At 46.7% G+C, this 27,914-nt stretch overlaps 1 protein-coding gene across 2 annotated transcripts; it reads right to left on the minus strand.

Annotated features, from left to right (window-relative positions):
• Positions 1-27,914, minus strand: ACVRL1 (activin A receptor like type 1). 2 transcript variants are annotated; one of them, XM_056798191.1, is made up of 10 exons: positions 27,489-27,914; positions 17,017-17,083; positions 14,027-14,284; positions 13,374-13,585; positions 12,932-13,031; positions 12,177-12,323; positions 11,507-11,782; positions 10,365-10,562; positions 3,537-3,667; positions 1-2,115 (listed from the first exon to the last, which is right to left on the minus strand). In XM_056798191.1, the coding sequence occupies exons 2-10, from the start codon at positions 17,057-17,059 to the stop codon at positions 1,981-1,983; spliced, it is 1,500 nt and encodes a 499-aa protein (XP_056654169.1). In that variant the 5' UTR covers positions 17,060-17,083; positions 27,489-27,914; the 3' UTR covers positions 1-1,980. The 2 variants fall into 2 exon arrangements, with proteins under 2 accessions (XP_056654169.1, XP_056654168.1); XM_056798190.1 differs by lacking the exon at positions 27,489-27,914 and adding an exon at positions 19,059-19,958.

Here is a 27,914-nt window from a genome sequence, read left to right on the forward strand (position 1 = left end):
TTATTATCACTATTATTCATATTTATTTTAAAATATTTATTCTGCTTACATACATATGTACTTCTTGTCTCTGTTAGAATGTAGACAACTTGTGAGTAGGAATTACTTCAGCATCGTATTTGTATCACCAGTGCCTGGTATAGTGCCTGGAACATAGTAGGAGCTTACTAAATGCTTGTTGATGGATTGATTTGCCTTGCCTTCCCTTTGACTTTCCTCAGGGAGCGTGGGTAATCTTCACGTCCCTCTCCAGTGCTAGACGCTACAACGCTATGAGAGAAGAGAGCGGTGCGGCTTCTCAAGGACCCAGGAAATGTTTCTTGGTGCGAGCTAGGCTCTGGACCTGGAGTTTCTGCAGCCTGGGGTTGTCCTGGACTTCCAACACACCTGCTACTCCCCACAACCACCCTGGTCAGATTTCCAGGTCTTTGCACTCCATCCTATGATGCTGAGTGTAGCAGGGGACCCTGAGCCAAAGTGTCATCATGTGACAAATAAGGGTCTTGGACCTTCTGACTTTAAGTCAATGATTGTGTGCATCCTCTAAGCTAAGGAGAACTTGGGTCAAGCACTTGGGAGCCTTGCCAAGGATGTGGCGACCAGCACTAGAGCTGGACACTTCTCAAGGTCAGGGCCTTAGCCTGGGTTGTTTGACTGGACGGGGCCCTAGAGAGGATCGAGTCCAATCTCTCCATTTTCTATCTTCGGGGGATGGTGTGGGCAGCTGCTTTTTCCAATGAGTGGGATGGCATCTTTAATGCCAACTTGATGGTGGGCTAAAAGGTCCCAGGATGGTACCCCAAAATGGCAAGGAGTAAATGCCATTAGCCTCAGCATTACAAAGTGGCCAAGGGTTTTTTGTCCTCTCCCTAACTCAGATGGGAAGCACTTTTAAATGGACTATGGGTGGGGAATGTTGGTAAAGGACAAGAGAAGGAGATGAATTTGTATTGGGGAGGTGGGTAGAGCCTTAGATTCGGTGATCTACAGGGAAGGCTCAGAAGGTTCTAAACCCCCCCTTCTGTTTATTTTGGAAGCCCCCTCAGGCTGGGCACGAGCATTTGGGGACCTTTTGACATCATCGCCATCTTTCTCGTAGCTTGCCAACAAAGGCACCAGTCCCACTCACACGCAGCATTGGCCTGGGAGAGGCTTGAAAATTTGAGGTTTCATTCTAAGGTAAGTGATTTGGGGTGCAGGTTGCCCCTTGGTCAAGGCAGGGTTTAGCGGCATTCTGTTTCCTATGAAGGGAGAGGAAGGATGCAGTGGGGCCCCTTGAAGTTGAGCACATGAGGTCCCTTGGGCTGGCTCAACCCCAGGCTTTGATGCAGCCATATGACAAGGTGTCCAGGTTCTCATGGCACAGGGGGCATATGACGTGGCATTGTGCCCAAGGTGCTTTGCTTTGGAAGAGTGCAGTCTGAAAGGGATTTGGGGGTCCGCGCCCCCTCTGCTGACCCTGGGAGGTAAGGACACAAGCAGCAGGTGAGATGGAGCAGCCTAGGGTTTCTGTCTCTGTTTGTTCATACATGTGCACCGGGGGATTGGGTGGCAGGGAGAATACAAACCTCCATCCCTTCCCCCAATTAGGTGTTGGTGGCTTCTCTATGGTCCCATCCTGGGGCAGTGTTCTCTTGCAGTTGGGGCCAGCTGGGATCTAGACTTCCCAGGGAAGGAGGGGTCAGTGTGGGTGTGCTGGGGGTGGGGAAGAGCCAGGCGTCAGGGAGACTGTTCCTTCAGACTGGGCTAAATGCCCTGGCATCAGATTACAGACCCAGCAATATTTTTGGCTGGGAGAGCTGGGGGCTGGAGGCGTGGAGTCCAGCAGCCGGGGCTGCCCTCTCAGGGGACCACCCTCCCCACTCCCCTCTTCCTGAGATCCCAGATAAGAAGGGAAGCAGACTCTGAGGTTGCAGAGGTCCAACCCAGACAGCTCCATGGAGCCCTCCCCAGGGCATAGAGGGTATGGGCACCAGACGGCTAATGAGTCACTTTGGATTTCTCTACATTGGCACAAAGTTTCTGTAGGGTCTTCTTGATGCGCAGAGCTGTGAGGCGAGCTGAAGGATTGGGGTACCAGCATTCCCGCATGGTTTGTGCCAGACCTGAAAGAAACTGGAAGGTGGAGACAGGGAGGGAGACGGATTGCAAAAGGGAATTAGGAAGCATGGGAAATGGGAATAACAGAGAAAGGTAAGGAGAGGGGGAAAGTGGGGAATGGAGGAGGGGGAAAAGCAGAGAGAGAAATAGAGGAAGAAAAGGAAGGAGACCGATTGAGTGGCAAGAGAGAGGAAACACACACAGGAGAGAAGGAGGGAAAGAGGGAAAGAGGAAGAGAGATAGAGAAAGACAACAGGAGAAGCATTATTTTGCCATCTGAATCCTGCCCCCATTAACAATCCCTTACAAGAGATCCAAATTCCCCATTGCACATCTTTCCTATCCTTGGGGATTCGGTCCTGTCCAGAGTGCCCCATGCAGGCAAAGATGCCACAAAAGTAGGAGTTTGCTGAGGGTCTTACTGGGCTGGCCACAGGTACCCCGGCCCCTCTGACGATGCCACAGACTTTGGCCCATGGGGAGGTGAGACGGACATAGGAAACGCCTGCTTAGGAAAATATTGGGGCTTGGATCCCAGAGGAGAGAAATGTGGCTACTCAGCTCATGCATTCAGGGCCAGGCAGGCTTGGCTTACCCCATTCCCAGAAGCAAAGGAGGCCCAGGGGGAGCTAGTTCCAAAGACCAACCCAGGGCTGTGTGGATGTGTGTATGGAGCTGTCCAAAAGGGAAAGAATGCCTGGAGTCAGGAAAACCTGAGCTCAAATCTGTAGCTGTGTGGCCTCAGGGAAGTCATTTCACCTGTTTGCCTCAGTCTCCACTTCTGTAAAATGGGGATCATAAGAGCACCCACCTCATAGATTTGTGAGGATCAGATAAGATAATCATATCTTTGCTCAGCTCAGTGTCTGGCACATAATAAGTACTATATAAATGTTAGCTGTTCTTATTAGTGGGCTCCATGTTGGTTGTCAAACTAAGGCTGGATGACCATATGGAAGCCATGTAGTAAAGGGTTACCAGTCCCATACCTAATGGACTAGATGATGTCTGAGATTCCTCAACAAGACCAAGATTCGAGGATCCTCAATCCCTCTAGTGGGGTAATCTTTCTTGGCCTTTCCCTGCCAAGCTCAGATGGGAAGAGATATGTGCCAATGTCTGAAATAGATGTGTGTGTACATATACACATGTATATACATGCAGGATATATGTCCATGCCAGTTCCTGGCACATAATCAATGCTTATTGACTTGGCTTGACACGTGTACTGATGGGTTAATCCAGTCTTCCAGGATGGCTCCCACTTTCTTAGACCAGTGAATTGTCCAGCATCTCCCCATCCCCAGCCCACCCCCCACTACCACCCTGGCACTTGTTCATGATAACATGAATCTTCAAGTATGTTCACTCAGAAATTCCTCCTCCTCTTCCCCCATTCCTCTGAGCTCTGTCTCCTTTTGCAGCTGCCAACTCACCGGATCTGCAACAAGCCGGTTGGGAATATTGGGTGTCTGCTGGTCCACACAAACCACCTTTTTCATTTCCTCAAAACTGGGGTCATTGGGAACCATGTCAAAGAAGGGTGGTCTGTAGTCCTCCACGATGCCTGGGAAACAGGGCAGAAAATGGTAACACCATGCCCTACGTGGGAGGTGGGGTACAGGATGGGAAAAGTAGCATCTATAGTGGACACCAATCTGAGTCACCATTTTTATTTATCTTTTAAACCCTTAATTTCTGCCTTGGAATCAATACTAAGGATCGATTCCAAGGCAGAGAGCCATAAGGGCTTAGGAATTGGGATCAAGTTACTTCTCCAAGGTCACATAGCTAGGAAGTGTCTGAGGTCAGATTTGAGCCCTGTTCCTCCTGACTCCATAATCGGTGTTTAATAAATGCATGTTGGACAGGATTGCAGACAACTTACTGGAGGAGAATTTTTGAGGCTAAATTTGGTTCTACTTGGTCGAATGCTTTCATTTGGAATCAATTGAACAAAAAACTCCACGGGATGTTGTATTCGCTATACCTTTAATTTAAACAAATATGAATTCATATTTATATACACTTCATAGTTGTCCAAAGAGCTTTTCCCACCACTGCCTTATGAGGTAGGCATTACAAGTATTTTAGCAGTAGCTAGATGGTACAGTGGATAGAGTCCTGAACCTGGAGTTTAGAGAACTTGAGTTCAAATGTGACCTCAGATACTTGCTGGCTGTGTGACCCTATGCAAGTCATTTAGCTTCTTTCTGCCTCAGTTTCCACATCTGAAAAATGGAAATAATAATAGTACCTGCCTCCCAGAGTTGTTGTGCAGATCAAATGAGATATTTGTAGAGTTCTTTGCAACTCTTAAAGCACTATGCAAATGCTAGCTGTTATTATTATTTTATAGTTGAGGAAACTGAGGCTTAGGGAAGGGAAGAGAATTACTCAAGGTCTCACAAACAGTAAGAGAAATGGCAGAATTAGAACTCAGGTCCATTGACTCAAAGTATTGGACTATTTCCATTATACCATAATGACTCAGATCAGACTAGTGGTTCAGTTTGCTTTCTGCTGCCCTGTATTTTAAATCCATTCTCCACACAGATGCAAAGTGATTTTCCTAAAATTTGACAATGTCACTGCCCTGCTCAATAAACTCTAGTGGCTCCCTATTAACTTTGCAATCAAATGTAAAATGGTTTGGTATTGAACATGCTTTATAACATGGCTACAACCTTAACCTACTCTATTTACCTCTATGTACTCTTTAGTCTAATGATACCATGTTTTTTAAGCCCTTACTTTCTAAGTAAATCAATGCTAAGTATTGATTTTTAAGACAGAAGAGTGGTAGAGACAATGTCGACTTCCGGTTAAGATGGCGGCTTAGAGAAAGCTGAAGTTCAGATCTCCGGAAAACCCTTCCCGACCAATCTCAAACTAGAAGCTCCTAAGGCGCCGAAATTCAAAACGATCAACAGCACAGACCCTGGGAACCCTCCTCCTGGACCTGGACCCGGTTCAAAAGGTACGGCTCCCCTTAAAAGCCAGAACCCGAGATCCCTCGGACCTCAGGGGTAGGAGCGCAGAGTCCAAGGCTCCCGGGCAGCCGCGCCGGGCTCAGAGAGCAGGGTCTGAGGAACAACAACCCTCAGGGTCTTCTATCCGAGTCCCAGTCCGGGTGAAAGTTACTGCCTGGGGCCTCCGCTGCAGAGAGCTGGTCAAAACAACAGCAACCCTCAGGGCAGGCAAGACAGCCTCACGGGCTGGATCCTGCTATCCAAGTCTCAGTGAAAGTCTGTGCTCTCGGAGCTTGGGGAAGCGGCAGCCCATCCCCCCGCAGGCCGACGAAACAGCCTCACGGCCAGGGATTCTGAAGGCAACTTCCGGAAATCGAGCCAGGGGGAGAGTGTGGCCTCGTGGTCCGACCCTTCCATTCCAGTTCCAGTGAGGCATATTCAGTTTAACCCAGGGAACGCTCATAGAACCAACATCTGCCCAGGACTAAAGCCTCTGATCACCAGACAAAGACAAGAAAAGCCAATCCTCCACGTTCAGAGATGACAAACTCCACAGAAGCACAGAAGCCCCAAAATACCAAGAAAAATAAGAAGAAAGGGGCGACTCTGGACACATTCTATGGAGCCAAAATACAAAATACAGAGCAGATAGAAGAAGATATACAAGAAAATTCTCCAGAAGAGTGGTAGAGACTAGGCAATTGGGGTTAAGTGACTTGCTCAGGATCATCTAAGAAGTGTCTGAGACCAGATCTGAACCAAGGACAATTCATCTCCAGGACTAGATCTATCCACTGAACCACCCAGTTGCCCCCACTTTTTTTTTTAACCCTTCCCTTCTGTCTTAGAATCAATACTGTGGATCAATTCCAAGGCAAAAGATTGATAAAGGCTAGGCAATTGGGGTTAAGTGATTTGCCCCCAGGGTCATACATCTAAGAAGTGTTTCAGGTCAGATCTGAACCCAGGATCTCCCATCTCCAGGCTTGACTCTCCCCCATATTTAAAGAAAGCAATCAATTAGCAAGTATGTAGCAGTAGCTTCCTAGGTGCCAGGCACTGTACTAAGGGCTAGGAGATGCGAAGAAGAAAGGCACAAAATCAATCCCTGCCCTCTTGGAAGTAAATAGGTTCATGCAAGATTCACCCAAGAAAGGAGGGAAGATCACTGCAGAGGGGAGGGCTCTCGCGGATTTGCTGCTCTTCCCATACAATACTCCATCTCTGTGCCTTGGTGAGAGGCTGTCCCTCTTTACTTTGCCTATTGGCATCTTTGGCTTCTGCCAAGGCTCACCTCCTGCAAGAAGCCTTTGGGATGCCCCCATGGACCACTGGAGCCCCTTCTTCTCTAAGTTTCCTTCCCGTCTTTTCTGTATGTACCCGGCGTGCACCTATGTCTTCTCAAGTTGTTTTTTCCATTAGAGCGTAAGCTCCTTGGAGTCAAAGACCTAACCCCCCACTCCCCCAGGGCTTAGTATAGTATCTGGCAAATATATGTTCGATCATCTAAGAAAGAGTCTTCCCCAGCTCCAAATACCCCATTGCCTAGGGCCTGGGGCCATTTGAAAATGCAATGAAGTAAACAGAATTAGGAAATGTGTAGCCATAATGATCATAACACTAAAAGGTGGCCCAATTCTGGTTCGCTAGAGAACAGATGATGAGATAGAATTCCCTCTTCTCAGAACTATAGCTGTGGGATCCTACACTCTCTGTCCGGTGCCAGTTGGTCTCCTTAGTGTGTGTGTGTGTGTGTGTGTGTGTGTGTGTGTGAGACAAGGTCCAGCTCAAAAGGGGAAGAATATTTGGAGTTATATCAAGAAAGACTGGGTGGGGGGGGGGGGTTAGGTGGCTCAGTGATTTGGTGTGACCCTGGACAAGTCACTTAACCCCCATTGCCTAGCCCTGACCACTCTTCTGCCTTGGAACCAACACACAGTCTTGATTCTAAGATGGAAGGGAAGGGTTGTTGTTTTTTTTTAAGGATTGTGAAATAAAAACTTAAGAAAAGAAAGAAAACGCTTCCTCTAGAGCCACAGAGGGTTCCTGGGAAATCCTCGTTCAAACCGAAAGGCCCTCTAGCCCTAGAGATGGCTAGCCTTCCTGCCCTGTCCTCCAGAATCTTGGATCACAGACTCCAAGCCGGGGGCCAAGACCACACAGGCCACATCCCCATCAGGGCTCTGCTCCAGCTGTTCTGGAGGTGGCTGCTTTCCAACCAGGCACCTCCTGACTTGCATGTCCTAATCAGCACTGCACTGAGGCCAGAGCATGTCTAATGGGCCTTTAATCAGAGCCGGGGCTGACACCAGATTACAGTGTTTATAATGAACACTGTCTGGGTGAAGCTGAATGAGCTTGCCTTCCCTTGCCCTGAGGAGCAATCGGGCTCCTCTGCTCCTTCTGCTGGCTGAGAATTCTTGCCTTCCAGGATTCTGGGGAAGGGAGATTCATCTGATGCCTCCATTCCCCTCTGTCCCCCTAAAACCACTCCAGGCTTCCCAGGACTTAGAAAAGGCAGATGTGGTACATGGAGGCAGAGGAGCTGGTGTGACCCAAGTATTGCTCCTTTCAATTTCAATTTCCTCATTTGCAAAGTGAGGGGTTAGATTTGCTCTCTGAAGTTCCTTTCAGCTCTAGAGCCTATGATCTTCAAAGTCCTAGTCCCTCCCCTAAGAGAGACTTCAGCCACTAGGGCTTCCCCCTCTCACATGCAAAGGATCCTGGTCTGATCAGGATGCCAGTGGGAGAAAGATTGACTAATAGACCCATGCCATAAGCTCCCACCCAATAGTGATTCCCAAGACCACTCCACTAGCGCTCATCATGGTGGAGAAATGGAAGAAGGCAAAAGAACTGGGTAGAATCACTGTAGACAAGATATCAGAGAACTTTCTTCTCTACAAAAATGGCGGCTGCGTGGCACAATGGAAAGATAGAACACTGGTCCTTGAGTCTTTGAATCTAGTCTTGGATATTTACTAGCTATGTGACCTTGATCAAGTCACTTCATCTCTTTTTGACTCAGTTTCTTCTCCTTTTAAATGGGGAAAATAAAGCATCTATCTCCTGGGACAATTATGAGGATAAGATGAGATCATACTTGTAAGGTACTTTGCAAACCTTAAAGTTCTATATAAATGCCGGTTACTTTGGAGTGTTATTGTGAGAAAAACACTTTGTAAAATTTTTTAAACTATAGAAATTTGAGACATTGATATTATTATTATTATTATTACTAGTCTCTGTCCTTCCTTGTTACCCTTGGATGCCTTTCAGGGATACGTGCTTTCATGGGCTCAGAGAGCAATGCCCTTAAATGCCTCTTAGCCAGGGTAGACCCTAGCAGGTACTAAAATCCATCAATAAGTCAGCTTTAATATCTGTTAAGAAGGCACAATAATGGGAGCAGCTAGGTGGCTCAATGGATAGAGAGACAGGTCCGGAGATGGGTGGTCTTGGGTTCAAATGTGACCTCAGATACTACCTAGATATATGACCCTGGGAAAGTCACTTAAATCCCATTGCCTACCCTTTGCTGCTCTTCTGCCTTGGAACTAGCATATAGTATTGATTCCAAGGAAAGTAAAGGGTTGAAAAAGTCACAATGATGATGATAATGAGAAGACTAGCTGTATAATTTCATTGGGCTAAGGAACTCCCAGATGAGGAAAATCCCCCTTCCAATACAGGTCAGCATCTTCTCTATAATTTGTAATCTAAGTCTCCAAGAGCAGTGGAATGTTTAATGCCTTGCCTAGAGGCAGGACAAAAGGACCCAAGTCTTCTTGACTTCAGGAAGGAGTTCTCTATCCAATACGGCACATTACTTCTCACTAATAGTAATACGACGTAAGGGAATAGTAGAAACTAGGCAAATATTACTGCAGAGTCTAATAATTTAGCATCTACCAAATCAGTTAACCTAGTTTCAACAACTAGGTGGTTCAGTGGCTAGTGCACTGGCCTTGAAATCTGGATGACTCATCTTCAGAGTTCAAATCCAACTAGCTATGTGACCCTGGGCAAGTCCTTCCACCCTGTTTGCCTCAGTTTCCTCATCTGTAAAATAAACCGAAGAAGGAAATGCTTAAGTATCTTTGCCAAGAAAACCCCAAATGGAGTCAGGAAGAGTCAGACCCAACTGCAGAAATAACAACCCAACAGCAGAATATCTAATCAGATAACTTGGTGGCTAGAATTACACAACTCTCTGGCTTCAGTGGACTTTCAGAGGAGGGAGAAATCCAAATTCTATAAATGGAGAACTCAGCTAAGAAGCTGGACCGATAGCACATCATTATCACAAACCAAAATATTGCCAGACAGAACATTGATCCACAAAACAACTAAAAGCCACATTTTCCTGAATATCACTGTTTCAGCTCTCTGAGCTTTCCTAAACAATAAGAGACAACAGAGAACGGCATTCTGTGTTTGTAGAGCAAGGTGTTCACCATCACCATCATCCTATCTGCTCCTGGGAAGGCACCGAAGATGCTTTCTGGGAGCATGTATAGGATGGGCTGCCCTCTTAATAGCATGATTCAAAACCAAAAAGCAACAGCATCAAAAAAAGATGAAACTTCAGATCCTTCTTAACTGTGTGACCCTGCACAAGTCACTTAACCACTGTTGCCTAGCCCTTATGGTTCTTCTGCCTTGGAACCAACACTCTAAGACAAAAGACAAGACGTTATTTTTCAACTCCTCGCCTTTTGTCTTAGAATTAATACTCACATCTTCTAACCTCAGCAGTCTGTTGTTCAGTAGTTTCAGTCATGTCCAACTCTTTGTGACCCCGTTTGGGGTTTTCTTGGCAAAGATAGTGGAGTGGTTTGTCATTTCTTTCTTTAGGTCATTTTACAGATTGGGAAACTGAGGCAAACTGGGTTAACTGATTTACCTAGAGTTAATCAGGTACACTACACTACAGATGGGAACTCAGATCTTCCTGATTCCAAGCCTGCTGTGCCACCTGAGACTGCCTGTAGTCTAGTGCTTCTTTTAAGAAAATGCCCCCTTGATTCTCCATTTTTTTTATCCTTGTAACCAAGAAATAAAGGCCAAATCAATGCTTGGGCCATAGGTGCCATTTTGTATCTACGATCTGTTCTTTCTCTGCTGTTCTTTCCAGCACCACCATGGACACCTCCCAGAGACACCATTCCACTGTGACTGAACCCCATCTGCCAATGGCTCCATCCTCTGGCACTGAAGTCTAAGCCAAATACAGGGAAGGGTTGTTGACCCCCGAGTCCATCAGTCAGGATGAAACAAAATGTCACTCACCATTCACTATGGTCCGCCGGGCTATCTCCCATAGCACCAGCCCAAAGGCCCAGATGTCTGTCCACTTGTAGGATTCAAAGGAGTCCGTTCGAAGCTGCTCCTCTAACACTTCTGGCGCCATGTACCTCTTGGTGCCTACCCGAGGGTTGTTGCCAATGTCCAGGGAGTCACTGCCCTGGGAGTGTATTACCGCCAGGCCTGTGGGTACCAGGGCCTCAGTACCCGGGGCTCTGGGCCCCAGCACCCCAACATGCTCCCCAGGGCTTCTCCTTGGGGCACTCCTCAAGGCCTAAGGCCCAGAAGGGAGAATCAGGGAGAAGAGAAGGGAGAAGGGAGATTGGAGAGAAAGAGAGAAAAAATAGAGACAGACTGAGAAATGGAGGTAGAATCCCCCACATGAGACACAGGAGGAAAAGGGAAAACTATAACATCTCCTTTTTTAAACCCTTCTCTTCTGTTTAGAATCAATACTGAGTATTAGTCCCAAGGCAGACGAGCAGCAAGGGCTAGGTAATGGAGGTTAAGTGACTTGCCCAGGGTCACCCAGCTAGGAAGTGTCTGAGGCCAGATTTGAACCCAGGACCTCCCCTCTCTAGGCCTGGCTATCGACTGAGCCACCCAGCTGCCCCTTAATATCTCATTTTTATAATTTTTCAAAGTGACTTTAACTGAGACGATCACACAGAGCGCCATGAGGTAATAACAGCTTCTTGCCCTGCTTCAAATTCCCATGGTTTGGCACAGTGCCTGACAGATAGTAAACACTCGGGTTTCTATAGCACTTGCAGCTTTAGAAGGCATTATCTGCACAGTAACCTTGGTGTCACTATAGCCATTTGGCAGATGAGGAAACTGGGCCCAGCGCAGGTGAGCGACTTGCCCAGAGTGCATCACTAGTTCATGGCAAAGGCGCAACTAGAACGCAGCTCTCTTGATTCTAAGCCTGGGGCTCTCCATCAGGCTGACTCTCTCTGCAGACTAAGGAAGTCCAAGACAGGCAGAGACTGAATCATAGAAGAGACAGAAACAAGCAAAGGGAGCCAGTGAGAACCCCCACTTCCGCCAGCCCATCTCCCTTCCCTGAGGGGAGCAGGCGAGTCCCCACTCCTTCACGGAGACAGCAGGACCCACAGACTTCTCACCCAGGTCTGCTATGCAACACTGTAGGTTGCTCTTGACTAGGACGTTGCGACTCTTCAGGTCTCGGTGGGCAATGGCTGGTTTGCCCTGGGTGCCAAAGATCTCCACATGAAGGTGGGCCAGGCCACAGGCAATGGAGTGGGCCAGCCTCAGAGCCAGCCCTCGGTCCAGTGGCTGCTGCTGCAGGAAGTCATACAGGGAGCCATGCTCGTGGTAGTGGGTGATCAGCCACAGCTGGGTGCTGGAATTGCGGGATGTCATGTCAGAAGCAATGAAGCCTGGGAGGGATAAAAGGGAGTCAGGCTCTCAACTGAGGAGTGCCAAGGACTGGCTAAGGCTTTGGGGGTTCCCTCTTCTACCTGAAGACTCAAAGCAAGCAAGTAGTTGGCCTTTATGGGTTTCCTAATAGTAGTCACTCCCATTTCTTTGGCATTTAAGATTTCCAAAATGGCATCTTCACAAAAGCCCTTTTAAATGGGCCATGCAAGGGTTTATTGGTTTTACACATGACGGAACTATGGTCTAGAGAGTTGGGGATTTTCCCAAGGTTTCCAACAGCAGAGGTCAGACTCCACTGGGCAGTGCTCTGTGCTCCACCTTGAGTGTGTGTGTGTGTGTGTGTGTGTGTGTGTGATTGAGTCGGTGGTGTTGGGGGTGACCCAATCTGCTCACCAAGAACATTGTCATGTCTGAGGAGAACTGTGTTGTAGATTTCAGTCTCCCGGAACCAGGACTGTTCATCCCTGGAGGAGAAAATCTTGACAGCCACATTCTCGCCATGCCACAGGCCCCTCCATACTTCACCATAGCGGCCCTTGCCTGTGGGAAGGGTGAGAGGGAGGCCAGAATGGAAGAGATAGCCTCCCACACAAAGCAGACACTCTCAGGAACAGACCCTCACCCATATCTTTATCCTGTGCCTTAATAGGACCAATGATGGCCATATTTCTGATGTGAAGCCAATCTCCAGCCTCTTAATCTCCTCATCCCATTCCCCTCAACACCCACAGGGTAGCTCCTCTCTTGCCTCTTGCCAACCAAGTAAGGATGGTCCCTCATTGCTTCCTTCTCCCCAAAGAATGACCCCTCTCTTACTTCTCTCCCGCCCCATTACTCATAAGGTAAACCCTTTCTTGCATCCCTTTCCTTCCATAGGATGAACTCTGTTCTCTTTTCTCTTCTCTCCCATACAGAATGGTCCCTTATTTGTCTTCCTGTCCCCATTGGATGGCCCTTCTCTCACCTCTCTCCTTCTCATTCCACTCCCACACAGGGTAGCCTCCCTCTTTTCCCCCTCTCTCCATAGGATGGTCCTTTTCTTAATTCTCTCTCTCCCCTACAACCTATAGGGCAGTCCTTTCCTCATCTCCTGCCCCCACACACATAAGGGACTCCTTGTCTAACACTTTCCTTACTCCCCAGCTTACCCACACATTCCACCAGAGCAATTTGCCGAGCCACTGTCCGCTGAACCAGAAAGGGGAGGCCAGAGCCACTGCCTGTGGTACAGTCACTGTCCAGAAGGTCCTGGAGTCGTCAAGGAGAAAGTGTAAAAGGAGAGGTCTCCCCCGTCCCCATCTCTGTCTCCCTTTCCTGGAGACCCTAGCCAAGTTTGGGCTTATGATGGACTAAAAGTGCATAGCTGACTCTCTCCCCTTTTCTATCTATTTTTAAGTCTGCGTGATTCTTATCTCTCCCTTTCCTGTTCCTTATCAATTTTCTGTGTCCATATCTGTCTCATCTTTGCTTTATCAACATCTCTATCCATTTCTTTCTTGGCCTTTCTCCCCATCTTTCCATCTTTGCCAGTCCTTCACTCTGATTCCCTCTCTCCCTCTTTGTACATCTCTAAAATTCTGAGGCTCTCACCCCTAGTGTGCTGTCCCCCAGTTCTGAGGCCTTCAGGATGAGGCTGGATTCTCCCAGGTCATATTTCAAAGCTCTCTGTTTTTGACGCCTCTGACTGAAGTGCCACAGGCCCAGGGCTCCTAGCCCCAAAAGAACCAGCAGAGCCAACCCAGGGCCCAGGATCAGTGGCAGATGGTTAACTTGATGGGGTTCCTCTGGTGGGGCTGGTGTGCCTGGTGAAAGCAGAAAAACAAACTGAGATCCACTTTCTGTAAGGAATTCATTCCCCAGGGGACCAGTTAATACCCTACTGCATTCTAATAAATCTCTGTCCACTGGGCCTTTGGAAGCCCAAAAATGGGACTCGATAAACATGGATTGTAAGCTTTATTTTCTCTTAGGAAGAGAAATATGCCTGATCTCAAGTCCAAAACAAAGAGAAAACAAGTACTAAGATTGATGGCCTATACCTTCTCACTCCCAGAGGGCCCTTAGAAACCAGTGATGATTTCCACTAGACTGTGGATCAGGATCAGACAGGCCAAAGGGTCAAGACAGATTTAGAAGGTTGGACAGAAGAGTGTGGTATATATAGGGGTCATAGCTCAAGGAGAGCAGATGCTAGCTAGGTATGGTGGTGGCGATGCCCAGGACTGTAGGCAGGAGACCCGCACTTGCTAGCTTTAGGGAGATGTTTTGATTGCAGAGAGGCTGGTAACAGCAGTAGTGTGCAAAGGCTTCAGTGGGCAGTCCCAGGCAGGTCTCTTGATAGTGTTGGTTACTGCATCCTCGAGATTCCCGGGGTTGTCTCCCTGGTTCTTTTATCAGCCACACAGTGCACCAAGACCCTTGGCAGGTTGAAGATCCCTTGCAGTTGAAATTCTCACAGGCACAGGTCACAAGAGACTTGGATGAGGACAGTGCAGAAACACCTGATGGACAAATGGAGCAGCTCAGGGACTTGGAATCCCAACTCCAAACATAGGAGACCCTGATACATCCATCCCTGAAATTGGACCCAGGATCCCATAGCAGAAGGGCTCAGAGGCAACAGCAGCAATAAGGATTGCCCTATTGTTTGTTTGTTTTTTGTGAAAGATATTTTATTTTCCCAATTACATGTAATAAAAATTTTCAACATATGTTTTCCAAAATTATGAGCTCTAAATTGTTTCCCTCCCTCTCTTTCCTTACTGATCTTGAAGATGGTAAATAATCTGATCTGGGTTATACATGTATTATCATGCAAAACATACTTCCATATTGGTCATTGTTATATAAGAATAGTCATATAACACCCGAACCCTAAAATAAAACTGTAAATAAACTAATGTGAATGCTTTGATCCACATCTGACTCCAACAGTTCTTTCTCTGGAAAGTTGCCCTATTGTAATACCTTTCTGTCAAAATACCTTGTATCCTATGCTTGTAGTCCTAAGATAGGTCCTTTCATAGATCCATGCATTTATAGTTTGAAAGGACCTTAGAAGAAATATAATCCTACCTACCCCCATTATAAAGAAGGACCTGAAACCTAGAGAAGTAGAACGATTCACCCAACCACATGAACAGAGTGGCTGAATCAAGATTTGAATCCATCACCTCTAATTCCATTCCCATATTCTTTTTATTGTACCATGGCTACCTTCAAGTCTTTGAGGCATATTCCATCACTTCTGAGCCTCACTCTGGCTTTTAAGGGTTTCTCTCATCCCCATTTACCAACCAATTCTGGCTACTGGAGGGTCTAGAATCCCTTGGGGCTTCTCTGGCTTGGCAAGAAGCAAAATTACTTCCTCTCAGTCCCTGACTGAGATACTATAAGGGTTAAAAAAAATCAAAGCATACAGAAAAGAAAAATGCAATAAACCAACAAAATACAAGTTCAGAAAGGCAACAGGATGGTAGAGTATAAGAGGCCTGGGAGGCAGAGTTCTAATCCAGTCACATAACTATGTGACCTCCCTAAAATGAACCTTGATTTCCTTAATCTATAAAATGAGGATAAATAATGTTTGCACTAACAAACTCAAAGAGGTGTTGTGCCATTGTGAGGAAAGTTTTTCAAACCTTAAATCTCCATAAAGATGCGAGTTGTTTAGGGAGTAGGGAGACTTCTGATTTCACTGGCAAATGGTAATCCCACAGAAATGTGCTTCTACTGATGCAAATCTGTGCCTGTTCTTCACTTTGGGGCCTTTTAAAGAGGTATGTGGGGGGTAATTGGAGGTTTCATGAGAAGCCCTGGGCCACATAGTCAGTATGTGCTAGGAGTGGGACTTGACCCCAGGTCTTACTCTGTGACTGATCTCCTATCCATTGTCTGTCCTGGAAGCTGTTATTCTTACCTACTAAATGAAGGAGTTGACCACATGTTGCTATGAGACCCAAAATTCTGGGATTCTTTTTCTGGATGATCTTTGAGCTCTCTTCCACCTTGAATCCCAAATTTACAAAGGTTATCAGCCCTATTAGTCATAACCCTGCCTTAGCCCAGCTGAGTTAAGTGACAGCTATGAGAGAGATGTTCCTATTTCATAGGATCTGATGATATAGAATATATTATATTATTAGATTATAGAATGTAGTATGTTATCTGGGGTCCAATTGTGAGAGGACTGTTGCCTTTTCTTTCTCGGGCATTTTGGGCCTTTTCTTTTTACACTCATTTACATCCTCTCCCCTCTGCTTTAGTAGCCACCCACTATCTCTCCTCTCTCATCATCCTGTTATCTCAAGAGACTGATATTTGGGTAAGACTATCAGTTTATTGATTAGATCAGTTTATTCGTTAGGCCAGCATCATAACCAATGAAGTGACATGGGTCAGTGACCCTCTCTCAATGACCAGAAACCCCCAAACTTGGTCAGACAGCTCAATAAATAGAATTCTAGAAGCTCATTATTCAGCCCCTCCCTTGAACAGCTCAAAAAATCTCTAATGAGTAAAAGCTAGTTAAGAGTTGGTCCATCAAACTATCCATCCCTCCCCATTCTGATGTCATAGGGAACACATACCCAGAAAAGAACCCTTGTCCCCTTCACTTATTAATCAGGTTCTATTAAAAGGAAAGGCATTTCTTGGAATTCCTAAAGAAAATGCAAAAGCAGTAGCCTGGATAGAATCTCTGACCCAGATTCCAGACATAGAAATACACAGTAATTCTACCTAAGATACTGGAACTGGGAGCTTCCTACTACAGGGTCCTGATATAAGAATTAGAACAGTGTGTGTGTGTGTGTGTGTGTGTGTGTGTGTGTGTGTGTGTGTGTGTGTGTAGGCATAGACATAGACATAGACATAGACATAGACATAGACATAGACATAGACATAGGCATAGGCATAGATATAGATATAGAAAGATAAAATAAATTCTCACAATCCACCTGTCCCTTGTTCTATCAACCTGCCTTGCTTTAGTGACCCATTCATAATTCCTATAAGAGTGCTTGCTTCGGCAGCACACATACACAGTTCCTCCAAGAGATTCTCTCTTCCTGCCCTTAGCCCCCAAACCCAAGCCTAGCTGCCCAGACAAAGCTGGAGCAGTACTCCAAGATCCTCCTTAATAGCTCCCCAGGCCTCGATCTAGTCTTCCTCTCTGTCCCATGTATAGATGATGGGTTTCGTGGTCCTACTCCCCCACCTCATAAACACTCACCATCAGCCAGGCCCAGAGCCAGCAGCAGCACAAGTAGGTCCATCCCAGGCAGACTCAGGGTCTTGTCCTAGATGGGGTATGGGGAAGAAGGGCTGATCAAAACTTATCTCTCCTCCTGGGGCCTCAGACATTGGCCTTAGGTCCAGTCCTACATGGAGCCCCCTAAATGCCCTTCCCACTCAGAAGCCCTGGGAGTTGAATGTGGAGATTTTTTGAGGTTAGGTTATTTTTTTTTTTGCCATGGGGGTAGGTTGTCCTCCTCCCTTCCCATGTAGCTCACTCTGAGGAGTGGCCTTGTAAGGGAAGTCCGGGTCAACTTCCCCAATGGAAACCAAGCTGCCTGGGAGGAGTAAAGGGTGTTCGCAGGGGTGGGGTGAGGGGGAGACAGAGGCAATAGACTATCAGTGATTCAGAGGTTATGAAAGCGCCCGATCCTCTTATGCCCTGGCCTCTGAGTCTTGAGCAGAGCCTGGTAGGAGGGAGCCAGGGCATTCTGAGGTGTACAAAAGTCATTTCCTGCTTCTTGTTGGCCCTCCACTTTGTTCCTGACCTGATTCCTCCTCCTGTGTTTATCCTGCCTGCCTCCCTTGCTGCTTTTCAAGCTCCTCTTTCTGTCTTCTTCCCCCTGCCCTTTGCCTAATCCTCTACCCTTGCTTTCCCCCCCTGCCCCTGTACCACTTCCCCCCCACCCCAACCTCCCCCAGCCCTGGCGGCCTAAAGCATAAACAGGCGACTGTCTCCACTTCCTGCCATTCAAGGCCCCGCCAGGCTGGGAACAGGAATCAAGATTGTTTAGATTGGGGTCTGGATAGGACACAGAGGAGTCACGAAAGCACTTGGGGGCAGGGAAGGCACCATAGCTACATTCCTCTGGTGGCCCAGGCCATTGGAATCCAATATCAAAGTAGGCCTGGGGCCAACTATTCCCACTCCCACGCATTATCAGAGACTATTAGGGTGAGAAAAATCCTAGACATCATCTAGGCTTTATTTCATTTGATGAAGAAGAAAACTGAGACTCGGGAAGGAAGGGAAATGACATGACCAAGGTCATACAAAATCTTCTGAGTCTGCTTTAGCCCCTTTTATGTACAATGGAAATAACAAAGTACCTGGATTTAAATCTCAGCTGTTATTTACTACATGGGTGATCTTGAGAAAGCTCCATTTCCTCATAAGGAAAAAGAGGATGTTGGAATAGATGACCTCTAAAGTCCCTTCCAGCTTTGAATCATGTGATTCAATGAATTAGGGTCAGAAGGCAGAGGTTGGGCCTTTGGGTGACCCCCTCGATCATAGAATCATAAAGTCCTCACTCTGGAGATGGACCTCAGAGTCCAAAACCTTCATTTTCCAATTGAAGGAACTTGGGGAGTTTATGTGAGTCTTACAAGACAAGTGGCAAACATCAGAAGTATGAGAATGAGAAGGAAACCATACATGGTCCTCCTCCTGCCCCATCTCAACCACCTGGCTGCTAAGAGCTCAAGTGTACCTTCTCTGGACTCCCCCCACCCCCCCACCCCCTCTCCCCTTGGGGCCTTGCTGAGGGAGAGAGAAGTGAAACAGATTCTTAGCGTGGCCTTGGCTGGCTACCAGGTTGAAGGGTTGGAGGGGACTTTTGAGTGGTAGAGCGTGTTGCAACGAGCCCAAACTCTCACCCAGCACATCCTCCGCCATCCCAGCTCTTCCTTGGCCCTTACAGAAAACTAATCAAATGGCCATTTTACAAGGAAGAAATCCAAGCAACTAGCAGCCATTTGATCAAATCTCCCAATAGCTGATGTGCCATATAAGGATCTAAGATAGCCAGAGAAAGGAGAAGATGATTCACATGCCCCAAATTATTTATAGTTGCCCTTTTAACAGCAAAAAATAAATGGAAATAAAGGGGGTGCCCATTTGTTAGGAAATGGCTTAACAATATTTACAGTATGTCAATGTAATCAAAGGACAGCTAGGTAGCACAGTGGATAGAATGCTTAGCCTGGAGTCAAGAAGACCCATCTTCCTGAGTTCAAAATCTGGCATCAGACACTTACTAGCTGTGTGACCTTGGGCAAGTCACTTAGCCCAATTGGCCTCAGTTTCTTCATCTTCAAAATGAGCTGGAGAAGGAAATGGCAAACCACTCTAGTATCTGCCAAGAAAACCCCAAATAGGGTCATAAAGAGTTGGACACAATGGAATTGACTAAATAGCAACAACAACAACATTAAATCAAATATCGCATTGTTGGAGATGACGAAATAGATGGTTTTAGAGATTAGAAAGATCAGTCCTAGAAAACGGAAAAAACTAATGCAGAGTGAAATGCTCAGATCCAGAAGAACAATTTATACAATAACTACAAGATCGCTAAACAAACCAATTCTGGCATACTCCGTAGCTCTGATCAAACAGCTATTCTAGAGTGCTGAGGACAAATCATTCTATCCTCCTCTTGACAGAGAGGTGAATGAACTCACAGTGCAAAAAGTGACAGATTTCTTCTGAATGCAGCCAAAATGGGAATTTGTTTTGACCATGCGTATTTGTTATAAGAGATTTGTTTTTCTTTTTTGGTAGGGAATGGATGAGCGGATGAGGAGACATGGGGACAGGGTGGCAAAAGAAAGGAAGGAAGGGAGAAAGAAAGAAAAAGGAAGGAAGAAAAGAAAAGAAAGAAAAGAAGGAAGAGATCTGTTTACAATGTGGGGAAGGTCAAAAGGGGGCAAAAACAGAATGGCCTTAAAAGCTACAGGTTGAAGTTATACTTAAAAAGAAAAAAAAAAGGTGTACATAAGTCAGTGATGCAAATCTATGCCATGCATGTCAGCACTGACACACTTAGCCATTTTCAATGATACTCGGCCACATGCAGGCTCAGTGTGCCTTGGGGCCCAGGAGCCATCCAGGGAGCTGCGTGCCCACAGCCATGCCCTGGCCTGGCCAGGGACAGGGTTGCTCGACATACTGGTCATTGGGGCATGCAGGGGGGAGGGGAAGGCTGGGGGGCTCCTGTGGGGGCAGGGAGGAGGAGCTCTATTTTCCTATTATTGATATTTGCACTAGGGTGATCATTAAGAATCTACATCCCCAGTCATATCTCCATCGAACCATGTGATCAAGCAGTTGTTTTTCTTCTGTGTTTCTACTCCCACAGTTCTTCTCTGGATGTGAATATCGTTCTTTCTCATGAATCCCTCTGAATTGTCCTGGGTCATTGCATTGCTGCTAAGTCAGTTACATTTGATTGTGTTACAATGTATCAGTCTCTGTGTACAATGTTCTCCTGATTCTGCTCCTTTCCTCTGCATCAGTTCCTGGAGGTCTTTCCAAGTCACATGGAACTCCTCCAGTTCATTATTCCTTTGAGCATGATAGTATTCCATCACCAACATATACCACAATTTGTTCAGCCATTCCCCAATTGATGAACACTCCCTAATTTTCCAATTTTTTTTGCCACCACAAAGACTGCTCTCATCTTTAAATGGACTTAATAATCCAACTATGTCAGAATTGTTAAATCATAGGATCTAGATCTGGTAAGGACCTTAGCAACCACTTATGACACCAACAATTTACAGATAAGGAAACTGAGCCCCAGCATAGGAAAGGGATGAGCTAAAATCATAGTGAATAAGAAGCAGATCCAACAGGATTCAACCCCAGATTCTCAGACTCCAGAACCAGCACTTGATATCACAACATCTCTTAGTGAGGAGCGTGCTTGACGAATTATAATTATGGCCTGAGATTGCCACAAGAGGGATGGAGATTCACAGGGAGAAAGACTTTCTTTGAGGAAGGTCCAGGTGTGCCCTGGGAAGTGAGCATTCCCTGCCCCAGAGGTCCCAAGCAGTGGGAAAGGATTTCCTGTCTGTGGGAAGAGAGGGGTCCTCTTGAATGGAAAATGGAGTGAGGAAGGATGGCTCCTGTATCCAGCTCTTGCTGCATGGACCCCAGGGGCCAGTTCCAGTCTTCCTGGTTGTTCTGGGGACTGGGGGGGGGAGGTCCTCTGTTTCCTCCTGGCTTCACCCCACCCCCCATCTCAGGCCAACAGCTGAAGGAGGAAATGGAACCCAGAGCTGGATCTTCATATTCAGTTGAGTCTCCTGGACCTCCCTTTTCTTAATCACTATCCTTTCTGAGGGTGGACTCAAGGAACACTCTTCAGGTGGGGAAGAAGGTGAGACAGCTCTGTGGCCCTGAAGAGAAGGGCCCTCTTCTGCCTGGGGTGAGTGTTGTTGGCCCTTTCTGCAGGGACAGCTGGGGAGGGAGAGGGGAATCTGGGTCTGAACTCCCTCGGTTTTCATGGGGATCACTACAGCTGTCCCTTCCACATCACTGCAGTTCTATATGGGTGCGGCACAGACTTGAGATCTGAAAAATTGCTGGAAAACATTTTGCCCTCCCTTGGTACCAGAGAAGAAGTTTGAATTGTTTTCTTTGTCTTTTATGGGTTCTTTACAGTTTGACAGTGATGTCTGCATTTCTCTGTTGTCTTCTGGCCTTTGCATGTCATCTGCAGCTTCCACAAACTCCCCCCAAATTTCCATTTAATTTCTTTTTTTTAAACCCTTACCTTACTTATTGGAGTCAATACTGTGTATTGGCTCCAAAGCAGAAGAGTGGTAAGGGCTAGGCAATGGGGGTCAAGTGACTTGCCCAGGGTCACACAGCTGGGAAGTGTCTGAGGCCAGATTTGAACCTAGGACCTCCCATCTCTAGGACTGGTTCTCAATCCACTGAGCTACCCAGCTGCCCCCTCCATTTAATTTCTTATGTTGATATATTGATATTGCAATGGGAAAAGTCAAGATTTGGAAGGGCTACCTGTATATATAATTAGAGAATGGAAATGACTCACCTATAGTCCCACAGCTAATAAATAGAGACATTGGTAGATGGGGAAGTCAAAAACTTCACAAAAAAAGATTAGTGGGGTCTGACTTAGTAGCATAGTGACTAGAGAATCGTGCATGGAGATGAAAGGGTTCAAATCTAGCCTTAGACACTTCCTATCTGTGTGTCCCTGGGCAAGTCACTTAACCCCCATTGCCCAGCCCTTCCTACTCATCTGCCTTGGAACCAATACACAGTATTGATTCTAAGATGACAGGTAAGAGTTTAAAAAAAAGATTAGAGAATAGAGGTGGGAATGCTGGGCTAGGGATGTGGGGATGTAACCTGAAGGTGTTTTGTGTGTGTGTGTTTAAATGCTGCTAAAACTGTCCAATAAAGGTTCCAGAGGGGTGTTATCAGTGGCAAAAAATACTGCATTTGGAGTCAGAAGTCCCTGGATGCTGGCTTGAACAACTATTGACCACATGAGCCTAGGCAAGTCATTGTCCTTCTCTGAGACCGAATTTCCTTGGCTATAAAGTGGGGCTAGCACTACTTGTACAACTCATGTTCCAGTGTTTTTGTGAGGAAATCTTTTCTAAATCTGAAAGCACTGCCCAGTGCTGCTCTATAAGCACTTGGACTCTGTAGGAATATAGTAGAAGACTCAGATAATGGCCAGACTTGAGGCTCATAATAAGAACACAACAATAATAATAAACAATAACAGTTCCTTGCATTTGCATAGCATGTGGGGTTTGCAAAGTGTTTACATCGCTCATCTCATTTGAGCCTCAAACACCCCTGCAGAGGAGAGGATGATCCTGGGGATCCCTTGGAAGTGGACGTCAAAAGAAGGCTCTGGAGCTTTCCTCACTTTGGTCTGGCGCCACAAGCTAAAAGGGAAACGGCTCTATTTCAGCCATTGTCTGACCAAAATGGACCAGACGAGGCCAGGCCTGAATGCCGGATCCTTTTATGATAGCCACATTCCAAACCCTTCTGGGACTTTGCACCAGACTTAGAGTCAGGAGGACCTGGGATCAAATCTGGCATGAGATTCCTAGCAGTGTAACCCTGGGGAAGTCACTCACGCCCAATCACCTAGCCCTTGCCGCTTTTCTATCTTAGAATAGATTCTAAGATGGAAAGTAAGGGTTTAAAAAAGTTCTTCATACCCTTAACAGCCCAAAGCCACCTCCCTGACGGTTCCGTCAGCCTGAAGGGGTCAATTGGGACCGGATCTGGGTCTTCCATGAGCTCTCTCCAGTTTTCCCCAATCCCTCTGTGCTTTTAGTCACTCTGAGAAGCACCAGGGACTGGACTTCAATCCAAAGGCTGGGGTTTGAGGACTTGACTCAGATACTTAGTAGATAAGTAGCTGAATCTTCCCGAAACTCAGAGTTCCTCTCTGGAAAATGGAGATAAGCCACTTCAAAGGCTTGTGTGTTGGCAGCTAAGGTCTGGGGGTTGAAGGTCTTAGGGTGCAAGAGTTTGCCTCTTTTCTTGTTTGCCCCTTCTCCCTTGGCCAGATTGGCCATGTTCAGTGGGCAGGAATCCTCAAATGAGACAGTTAGACAGCAGATCATCTCTCTAATGTGCCTTCCAACTGTAAACCAATCATCAAGTCAAATGTATGAATCACCTACTAAGTGTAAGACACTGTGGATACAAAATAGACCCCACAGAGAAGTCAGAACAAAAGAATTTGAGGATGAGGAGTGAACTAACTAGGGAAAAGGTGTTCTGTAAGGAGTAGCATCTGAACTAACTCTCAAAAGACTTGATTATTAAATTTTCAATATGAACAACTGCACCTCAGAAACTGGAAAGTGCTGCAAATTAAAGAAAAATTAATGATGTAGGTTAAACTTTAAAGTATGTCTGAATACATTTGTGTTCCCCTAACCCTAGGAGATACTATTGTTAAACAATCTTAGCATGTTTATGCTCCATAGCAGTGATGGCGAACCTTTTAGAGTCTGAGTGCCCAAACTGCAACCCTCATACCACATATGAGCCCCTGCTTTACCCCAGACAGAGGAGGGAGAAAGAGCTCCCTTTGGGCTGCCGGACAGAGGAGTGGGTGATGGCAGAAATATCCTTAGGCACGTGGAGGAGTGGGGAGCAGCCCCCTCTGGCACACATGCCACCCACATGGCTCTATGGGATCCTAGCCTTGTGTCTGGTAGTCTTTCCCCATGGTTTCCCAGAATGGCTAAAAGCACAAAGGGATTGAGGAGACTTGGGAATTGTTCATAGAAACTCTAAATCCGGTGCTAATTTGCCCCATTAGCCAGACTAAACCTGTGCAGTTGGAATGGGATCTTTGAAAGCATCAAGTCCAACCCAGGGTATTGAGGCATGATTGGAGTCCAGCCCTCTATCTGCTCCACTGCTCTGGTTTAAGGAAAAGAAGGATTCTGAGAGGCAGAGAAGAGGAGGGAGTACATTCCAGACATGGGGGAAGGTCTGTGGGAAGGCATAAAGACAGCAGATGGAATTTTGGGAACATTAGCAGGCCAGTTTGGCTTAAATGTACAGTGAGTGAAAGGGGGGTAATATGAGATGTCTATAAAGGCACATTGGATCCAAATTGGAGAGGGCTGTAATGCTAGTTGAAGGAGTTTCTATTTATTCCAGAGGAAATAGGGGGACCCACTAGAGATTTTGAGCAAGGATAAGACCTGGGCTTTAGGAAGCCCATTCTGGCAGCTTTCTAAAAGGTGGATTGGAGAAAAAGATGAGACTGGAAACAGGAAGCTTCATTAAAAGGCAGTTGCTGGAGCAGCTGGGTAGCTCAGTGGATTGAGAGCTAGACCTAGAGATGGGAGGTCCTGGGTTCAAATCTGGATTCAGACACTTCCTAGCCATGTGACCCTGGGCAAGTCATTTAACCCCCATTGCCTAGCCCTTATCATTCTTCAGCCTTGGAACCAATACACAGTATTGATTCCAAAATGAAAGGTAAGGGTTTAAAAATTAATAAAAGGCAGTTACTGCAGTCATCTTGGGGGTGAAGAGGGCCCTCAACTAGAGTTGACCATGGGAATGGGGGGAAAGGCTGAGATGTGGGAGATGTTAGAGAATGAGAAAATGCTCAAGATTTCTATGTTCTTCCTTCCTTCCAATCTCCTGTCCTGGGTCCTTCCCCTCCCTGCCTTCCACCCAGGACAGGGACCTATTGAGAGAAGTGTAAACCTCACAGCACCAACATGTCACTTTTTCAGGCTAATTACTAACTAGAAGAAAAAGGATAGATGGCATCCATTATCCACAAAGGACTTATAATATGGCCCTCGCTGACTAGAGTCCTAAATTGCCTTTTGAGGAAGAGCAATATGCCTAAACCAGGCATATGTTCTTGTCCCTTAAGGAAAAGGAAAGAGTATGGCGGTCTATTGGACAGTCTACACAGGGGATGATGTTCTGCAGAGTTAAGGTGGTCAGGGAGAGTCAGGGAAGGAGAGTATCCCAAGCTGACAGGGAATGGTTTTATGGGAGATGATGTTGGTCCTCTCCAGGACCATGTCTGAGGAAGGGCCAGAGGATCATAGAATTTAGAGCCAAGAGGACTCAAAGACCATCTTTTCCCAACTTGCCCATCATAAGGAAACTAAGGATGAAAGAGGACCATTTGCCCAAGGACACAAACAGTATCAGAGTTAGGACTTAACTGTCAGTCATCTTACTGACACATGGTAATAAAAGGGTTGTGGCTATGAGATGAAAGTTATGGGATCAGGTGGTGGGTACAACCAAGAGAGGGCCCTGAAATCAAGGAGACGAGTTAATTAAGGTAAAGGTCAAGAAGAGAATTCCAAGGCCAGGAAAGAGTCACTACTTGTGGTAGAGACCAACTTGATTCTGCCCATACACAGGTCTCAGTATTTCAAAAAACCTTCTCTAGAGCCAATAGAACAGAAAGGAACTCCTGTTGGATTCTGCAATCTTCCTTGAAGCCCTCAAGAAGTCATCACTCCCAAAATGACTATAGTTTTGTTTAATCCTTTACTCTAAAACTTTCTGTAGCTCCCTATCATCTACCAAAATAAAACAAGAAACTCTTGGCCCTGGCATCCAAGGTTCTTTATCTAGTAATGTCAAACTCACACACACACACACACACACACACACACACACACACACACACACACAAAACAACTGGGATCACTAAATCATACATAAGGTAGTATTGGTGACATATTGACTAAGAAAACTACAAATTAACATTATCTGATGCATGGCATTTTTATTTCTTGCATTAAATATTTCCCAGTAACATTTCCCCCAATTCCATTTTATCTTGGTTCCTATAGAACTTGACCTCTGCCTATAATATAGTAATAAATGCCTTTATCTCATAGTACTCTCCTTCATGAGACTTCTCTCCAGTCCCATTCTCTGCTTGCTATCTCTCATCTGTCTCTCTCTCTTTCTTTCTTTCTTTCTTTCTTTCTTTCTTTCTTTCTTCCTTCCTTCCTTCCTTCCTTCCTTCCTTCCTTCCTTCCTTCCTTCCTTCCTTCCTTCCTTCCTTCCTTCCTTCCTTCCTTCCTTCCTTCCTTTCTTTCTTTCTTTCTTTCTTTCTTTCTTTCTTTCTTTCTTTCTTTCTTTCTTTCTTTCTTTCTTTCTTTCTTTCTTTCTTTCTTTCTTTCTTTCTTTCTTTCTTTCTTTCTTTCTTTCTTTCTTTCTTTCTTTCTTTCTTTCTTTCTTTCTTTTGCCTTTTTTCTTAGAACCAGTACTGTGTCTTGGTTCCAAGGCAGAAGAGTGGTAAGGGCTAGGCAATGGGGGTTAAGTGACTTGTCCAGGGTCACACAGCTAGGAAATGTCTGAGGACAGACTGGAATCTGTCTTTAGGTCTGGCTCTCAATCCACTGAGTCACCTGGCTGTACTTCACTCAACCATACCACATGCCTGAAAAGGATACCTCCACCCCTGCCTCCAGCCTTTTAATTTCTCTTTCTTTCCCAGCCTCCACCACCCCAAGAAATCTTCCCTGACACTGTCTCTACCTCCACAACTGGCCACCAGTGCTTTTTCCCTCCAGAAGCATCTCCTTGCCTTGCCTCCATCTCCACCCTGCCTGTCTCTCCCGCCCCTTCTCTCCTAGTTGCTCATATACTCATCCCTTGCCTCTCCCTGTGTAGACTATGCACTCCCTGAGATGAGGACTCCTTTCTTGTTCTCAGCACCTTGCAGGGCTGAGGCCTTTGGGGATGGGCAAGTGGAATAAATGCAGAAGAGGAGGCAAGTTCCAAAAGCGACTCCCCCTTGAAGGGCAGATGGTGGGCCAAGAATGTTGGAGGGTGAGATGGACAAGAAGCGAACATGGTCAGCAGACCCAAAGCCCCCCCTGCTCCTCAGCAAATGGGACCAGGGAGAAAGTGGACTTTGGCCCCATGGGGTGGGAGTGATGGACTAGGGTGGGAGGGATGATCCTGGGAATCTCAGAGCCTCCAGGTTATACTAGCGACCCCCCCACGCTAAAGTTTAGGCCTAGGGGTTGAAGTTGTAGGAAAGGCTGAGGTTCTCTGGGAATTGGGATGTCCTGTCCCCAGGTCACAGATAGGCTTCATGCCTGGAGATGGACCAGCCAACCCTTTGTCCCCTCTCCACTCCCGCAGTGCTGACCCCGACTCACCTCCCAGCTCTGCCCTGGGCTGGGGCTCAAGGGCTAGCAGCCCTGGGCCTTGGGGGGAGAAGTGGCCTCGGGCCAGCTCCTTTCCTCTGCCCCCGCCCCGCCACCTCCTCCTTCTCTGGATCTGGACTGCGGATGCTGGGCCGCCCGGCTGCCCGCTGGGCTCCTGGGGCCCCCGGAGGCGGGGGGCCAGCTTGGGGACGCTTTCGAACCTTTTCCTCCAGCCCCACGGGTCCCGGGGGGCGCTTTGTGGGCCAGCCGGCACTCGGGACAGACTGGGAAGGGGCAGGAGTTAGAAAGTGTCTTCTTCCAGCTCCTTCCTGCCTGGCCCCGCTCCGCCACTCCCTCCCTTCTAATAGACCGTTTCCTATTGCCAAACGCGTTCACATGGAGCGCGCTCTCCCTGTCTGTGGGGCCGCCTCCCCTCTC

The sequence above is a fragment of the Monodelphis domestica genome, chromosome 5 (genome assembly GCF_027887165.1).
Source record: "Monodelphis domestica isolate mMonDom1 chromosome 5, mMonDom1.pri, whole genome shotgun sequence".
NCBI lineage: Eukaryota > Metazoa > Chordata > Mammalia > Didelphimorphia > Didelphidae > Monodelphis > Monodelphis domestica.